At 41.3% G+C, this 7,170-nt stretch overlaps 1 protein-coding gene across 1 annotated transcript; it reads right to left on the reverse strand.

Moving 5' to 3' along the window:
* Positions 1-2,506: 2,506 nt before the first annotated feature.
* On the reverse strand, positions 2,507-6,729 carry LOC120916526 (galactoside alpha-(1,2)-fucosyltransferase 2-like). The gene is made up of 2 exons (XM_040327545.1): positions 6,012-6,729; positions 2,507-3,633 (listed from the first exon to the last, which is right to left on the reverse strand). Exon 2 carries the CDS (start codon positions 3,601-3,603, stop codon positions 2,572-2,574), a length of 1,032 nt encoding a protein of 343 aa, XP_040183479.1. The 5' UTR covers positions 3,604-3,633; positions 6,012-6,729; the 3' UTR covers positions 2,507-2,571.
* Between the last annotated feature and the right edge of the window lie 441 nt (positions 6,730-7,170).

Raw genomic sequence — 7,170 nt, forward strand, 5'->3', positions numbered from 1 at the left:
GTCACTGGCTCAAGCCGCGTCATTCGCCGGGCTGTCTCTGGTGGAGACAGGCGGCTGGCGATGCGTACGCTCTGTATCCCGGCCCAGGATGAAGAGATCTTCTCATCGCTGGACCCCGACGGAGAGGAGATCACTCTTCTCAGGATACCGACAACGGGGAGCGGGGACCGAGAGTGGATTACTACCGCTGGATTATTTACATTTTTTTAATAAAATACTTTTTCTACGGTGTGTGTGTTTTATTTTTACAATTCTTTACACTTTCTTAGTGAAATGGTAGGGGTACAATGTACCTTATTACCAATTCACATAGGGGGGTGCCGGGATCTGGGGGTCCCCTTTCTTAAAGGGGTCTTCCAAATTCCGATAAGCCCCCCGCCCGCAGACCCCCACAACCATCAGGCAAGGGTTGTGGGCATGAGGCCCTTGTCCCCATCAAAAATGGTGCTTTGAGGGGTCACAGACCCCCAAAGCATCCTCCTAATGTTGAGGGCATGTGGCCTGGTACAGTTCAGGAGGGGGGGGCACTCTCTAGTCCCCCCTCTTTTCCTGCGGCCGGCCAGGTTGCATGCTCGGATAAGGGGTCTGGTGTGGATTTTTGGGGAAACTCCACACCATTTTTTAAATTTGGGGTGGAGTTCCCCTTTAAATGCACACCAGACCTGAAGGGTCTGGAATGGATATTTGGGGGGAACCCCACGTCATTTTTTTTTTAAATTGACGGCGGGGTTCCCCTTAATATCCATACCAGACCTGAAGGGCCTGGTAATTAAATTTTGGGGGACCCCCACGCTTTTTTTTTTATGAATGACTTTTCTCTGAATTGCCGGGAGCCGACAATTCATTATAGCCGCGAGTGATTTTAAATGACTTATTTTCCTTCAGAAATTACACTTTGTGCAGAGACAGTTCTAAGCACAGGAAACATGTGCTGCTTCACAGGCATACTATACACCCCCCCTAGGTACAAAATTTAAAGTGATATTTCACTTTTATTGTTTCACTTTAAGCATTATTAAAATCACTGCTTCCGAAAAAACTGCAGTTTTTAAAACTTTTTTTTTGCATTGATACATGTCCCCTGGTGCAGGACCCAGGTCCCCAAACACTTTTTAGGACAAAAACGTGCATATTAGCCTTTAAAATTAGCACTTTAGATTTCAAACGTTGGAGTCCCATAGACTTTAACAGGGTTCTAAAGTTAACACAAACTTTTGGTCTATTCGCAGGGTGGTGTTCGGCTCATCCCTAGTCGACAGCATGGCTCGAACAGGCAGAAGGACGTACCTGTACGTCCCCTTTAGGATCGCGGCTTTGCGGACGTGCGCGCCCGCAGCGAGCCTGACCGCGATGTAAACAAGCATCTCCCTGCTCTCCCTAGTGACAATGACAGTGATCAATACTTCCTGTAATCGGAAGCGGTGATCACTGTCTTGTCACGTGTAGCCCATCAGTAAGAATCACTCACTAGGGCACACTTAACCCCTACAGCGCCACCTAGTGGTTAACCCCTTCACTGCCAGTGTAATTTTCACAGTAATCAGTGCATTTTTATAGCACTGATGCTGTAAAAATGACAATGGTCTCAAAAATGTGTCAAAAGTGTCCGCCATAATGTCGCAGTCCTGATAAAAATCGATGATCTCCGCCATTACTAGTAAAAAAAAAAAATATTAATAAAAATGCCATAAAACTATCCCCTATTTTGTAAACGCTATAACTTTTGCGCAAACCGATCAATAAATTCTTATTGCGATTTTATTTTTATTTTTACCAAATTGTCGCTCTATTTTTGTTTATAGTGCAAAAATAAAAACGGCAGAGGTGATCAAATACCACCAAAAGAAAGCTATATTTGTGGGGAAAAAAAGGACGTCAATTTTGTTTGGGAGCCACATCGCACAACCGCGCAATTGTCAGTTAAAGCGGCGCAGTGCCGAATCGCAAAAAGACCTCCAGTCTTTAAAGTGGAGTTCCACCCATAAATATAACATTACATCAGTAGTTTTAAAAAAATGTCATTAGTCCTTTACGAATTTTTTTTTTTTTTTAGATGCCTTCAAAGTGTTGTTGCTAGGCAGAATAGTTAATCAGAATAGTTAATCTTCACACTTCCTGCACCTAGGTGCTTAATGCTTCCTAACCTACACCGCACAGACTCCTGGGAATGTAGTGGGTGTAACTTTCCAGACGTCTGTGCACTCCCCAGTCTCAAAGAATCATGTGACTTGGACAGTACAGGTGCTGAAACCTGATCTGACACTGCTTGTGCAGCACCGAGCATGTGCGAGATCTGCAAGGCTGAAATCCAGGAAGTCATACAGTCTGGCTTCATGATGCCCACACTTAAGATGGCCCCAGTCAATTTCTATTTTATAAAGTGTCTAAATGCTGTAACAACCTAACAAAACGGACCTTAGTTTACAGACTAACTTTACTAGAATACATTAAGCTTGTGTATTACAGGGGTATTTATATTTAAAAAGTGAAATTGTGGCCGGAACTCCGCTTTAAGCTGACAAATGGTCCGGGGCTGAAGTGATTAATACTACTACTTCTTTCAGTGAGATATCAATCCTTTTTTAAAAGTGGAGCAAGATCAGCAGGAATCCCTATCCATTCAGGAAGATAAATAGTCTCATATTTAAAATCTGTGACACGGCGGAAATCAGGCAAAGTATAATTTGTAAGATAGATGGTTTCACCTCCGGTCAAATAGGCAGCGAACAAGCCAAATGTACCTATGGTCATAATTGTGTGGTTGCAGTGGACCAAGAGAGCAAAATCACGGGCAGGCGATCCCTCGTTGCCATCCCCAAGAAAGTAAACATCTCCCAAGGAATTATTAATATTCGATTTGCACCAATCTATCCCATTGCTGGTAACCACAAACAATGGGTTTTTATATTTTTTTCTAAAATACCCCATTGCCTTTTGCAGGTACTCTTTGTCAGCTAGTACACCTTTCTTACTATTCCGCATAATATCAACATAGTCCCCTCTACGGACATGTATGCCAATGAAGGTAGTGTTAGTTTTGTTCCCCCGTATATCAGCAAGATAGGCATTGCTTTCTTCTCTAATAAAGTCATGGAAAGTAAATTCCTTAAGAATTTCTTCTCTGAGATGATGATAGAAGGTCCATGAACATGGATAGCCAGAAAGTTTAACAAACTCTCCAGGGATGTTATAATATTCTTCAGCCATCCAGCTTTTGTATATTCCGAAGTTCTTCCATGGTATGCGGTTTGCAACTTCCTGATTAATAACTGGCAGCTTTATCTTAAATATCTTAGACAGTGCTGAATGCATGTTGGGTAAAATATAAGCTTGATGTCCATGACGTTTTGCAAATGCATAAAGCGTTGCATATTGCCCTATGAGGTTTCCCAAACGCCCTGAAGGTTCCACAGTCCACATACCAGTGGGTTCAAAGGCACAGTCATTGATGGATGGCGTCCTATTTTTCAAATTCATTGTATCAAGGGATTGTTTTGTGCTTGCACATGTTATACGTCTTTCAAAATTGTACCAGAAGCTAATACTTATAATGATTAATAATTTAAAAAATAAGATCATCTTCCAAATGTTTATGTTTCCCATGTTCTCCCAAGATTTTTTCCATTGGGGGTTCTTTAAAAAACAATAAAAAAAATGATATTATTTTAGACTATAGAAACAGTAATCTTTAGTTTTACATCTATATTCATTTTAAAGATGTACTCAAATGCTTAAAATGTAAATACCGTATTTATTGTGGTATAACGCGCTCCCGTGTATACCGCGCACCCCTAATGTTGCCCCCAAAATTCTGGTAAAAAAAAAAGTTATATGATTTTATTACTTACAGTTTTGGTGTCTTCCCAGCGTCCGGTCCGGCGTCCGTCTGCGGCCTCGATGGTGTCCTCCCGGTGCGCGCCTCACGTCGAGTCCCCGCTTCCCGCGCTCAGTTCGAACGCCTCCGCTGACATATACCGAGTGCAGTACACTCGGGTACATTCGGCAAGGCTCGGCTTAGCTTGCGCTCACGCTCTGTGACGTTTATGCGTGAGCACGAGCGAAGCCCAGCCTGGCCGAATGTACCCGAGTGTACTGCACTCGGTATATGTCGGCGCAGGATTTCAAACTGAGCGCGGGAATCGGCTATCGGCGTATATCGCGCACCCACGATTTTCCCCTTATTTTAAGGGGAAAATAGTGTGCGATATACGCCGATAAATACGGTATATATATATATTTTTTTTAATCAAGTAAACAAAATTCTGTATGCAAAGCAACTTCCACAAGGGTGCATGCTTGGTCAATGATGTCACAAGTGGGTGGGGGTCACTTGCTGACATCATTGGTTGACTCCACCCCTTAACTATTTAAGAAATGTCAGCCGGCAGAACAGGCAGTCACGGGAGCATTTTACGAGGCTGGAGGTTTGTTTTTTCTCTATTTATTGGTCTGGCGGTGCAGCGGGCATGATTAATGATCTACACCAGGGGACATTTATTTTTTAATTTTTAATAAAGTAATTGTAAAAACTTGTGTTGTGCCTCTATTATCTTTTACACTTTTTTGGTGAATGGGTAGGCCACACAGATTCACATGGGGGGGGGGCTCGAATCTTCCAGATTCCGATAAAACCCCCTGCCCTTGTCCCCATCAACATGGAGACAAGGTGCTTTGGGGCAGCCTGGTATGGTTCACGCTCGAATAAGGGTCTGGTATGGATTTTGACTGTTTTTTTTTTCTGAATTTTTTTTGCCGGCATTCTTTTTTTTACATTTCAGCTCTAGGCAGGGAAGCCCGCTGACAGCCGATGGGTCATAGTTTGTTAAGGATGTGGTGCCTGCTTTCCAGCCCGCTCCTTAACAACCAGCATTAGTTTTAATAAACCGATTACCTTAAGGTGTTTTTACACTATTGGAGGCTCTGTCTCAATTTCTATCCCCCACATGTGTCTTTATTAATCTGGATGGAGATTGGCATGTAAAAGGGTTTCTTCAATAACATCTAATAAGGTGATATTTGCCAGACACCAGAGTGAATGGCAACAGCATCTGGTAAGCTTTATTCTTAAGGGAGTGGAATTGGCACACATCACTTTGGTGAAAGATTTTGATGGATCAATGAGATTTTGTTTCACAATTTTTTCATAACTTTAAAGCGGAGGTCCACCAAATTTTTTGTTTTTAAAAGTCAGCAGCTACAAATACTGCAGCTACCAACTTTTAAAATAAGGACACTTGCCTGTCCTTGCGGCTTCGCTTCCTGGTTCTCTACTGCGCATCCGCGACTCGCGCTGCGCAATGCCACTGGTCCCTGCTGTCTTCTGGGACCTGCGTGTGCCATGGTGCCAAATGTGACACCGGAGGGGGGGGGGGGGATCCGGACAGTGGAGGTTTCATTTTTGTGTGGACCGCCACTTTAAGTTGGACTGTATTACCGTATTGATTTGCATATGTTGGAGCATATATATTTTTTGGATATGCCACAAGGACACTTTTCATTATGTTAATCATTTCACAATGTTAATATTTAGGAGTTTTATAAATTAATTTAGTGCGCTACTGTGGAATTATTTGTCTCTCTCTTTTTTACATTGACATTTGCATATTCTTCACACAGAATTCGAATTGGTTGATCATTTTTCGACCAATCCAAATTCAAATTTAAAAAAAAATAAAAATATGGAATTTGTTCGAAAATTTATAAACGGAATTAAATTAAATGAAACTAAACATATTCTGAAATGAATCAACGTAACAAAATTAGCAACATAACGATTCTGTCCTAAACTAAACAAATGATTCCATTCTGCACATGTCTAACAAATATAGATCTACACTCTGACAAAAAAATTTTTTTATATATATATATATATACACACACACATTATATGCAGAATCGATGGACCAATGTGGAATGAGCTGCAGAAAGTACGTACATCAAGTCTTTCCTAGCAGTGGGGCACACACTTCAAAAGTTACCTGCTCGTTTATTGCAAAAGCAATTTTACTTACATGATCCCTTTCTCCCCTGGCAAATAGCAATTATTTTGCTCAGGCAGTAGACTCTTTCTTGCCGTCTTCAAGTTTTGTGCAGGGCTATGGTTTCTTCACCGGTCTTGATGAAATCAGAAGAATCCAACTGCCGGATTGCAGGGAAGAAGAGGCTGCAGGGAGCAGACAAGCTACATGGAGGAGCCTGCATGAGCAGAAAATTAGGGTTATAAAACTGCTTTACTGGATCCCGAAGACATAAATGAGCAGTTAATCCTTGCAGCATGGGAACAGACACATTAATTAACAGCTTTAATTAGAAGTTATACCAGTGACTTAATAAAATGCCAGCACATGCAGGGTTATAAAAGGTGTACCTTTGAAATGATGGAAAGCCTGCGAGCTACAAGAGAAAAAATAAGTCTTTCCTGTAGCAACACTCCTACCCAGTGATCTCCCAAACAGCTATAAAACACTTGTTCAAGACTTGATACTGGTCTATATTATGCACAAGATGTTGAAAGCAGGCTTGTGGATGAATATAGGCAGAAAACTGCGCAAACAATGACAATGCTCCTACAGTAAGATTTGCATTAGAAACCAATGACCACAAAAATAGCTATATACAGTATGAAAAACAAGAAATGTTTTGCATGCAAATAGGTAGGTCACTTATAAACGACAGAGTTTGAAAGCTAGACTGAATCAGAAATGTATATAAATGTAGATATAAGCTAAACAACAAATGCAAAAAAAAATTAAAAAGTAATTAGAAGACACTACAGATGCTAAGCGTGTCATTCACTCCAAAGAGGGCACCTTTCTGCTCTCTGAACTTAGATCAGGTGGCTTAAAATGGACAATAATGAGGTCTTTCTTCAGCCCTTCACTATAAAAAGAAAGAGTTCCCAGCAGCCATATTAAAATTGGCTTAGCTGGGATAGGGAAAGCATGGGGAGTGCTGCTGATGAAGTGCATATGGACAGATTACAAAGAATATAAAAGAATATGTGAAAAAGTAAATCAAGAACACTGCAAAAATTTCAAACCAGCGACAGGTTGCAAAAGATACTGTAGTAGGACAAACCCCCAAAAGTTCTTCAAATTTATGTACAGTAAAAAGATCAGGCCTGAGCATGTAGGGCCTTTATAAAATAATCTAATCTATGGTAGCTACCAT

The sequence above is a fragment of the Rana temporaria genome, chromosome 10 (assembly GCF_905171775.1).
Source record: "Rana temporaria chromosome 10, aRanTem1.1, whole genome shotgun sequence".
In the NCBI taxonomy this organism is placed as follows: Eukaryota; Metazoa; Chordata; class Amphibia; order Anura; family Ranidae; genus Rana; species Rana temporaria.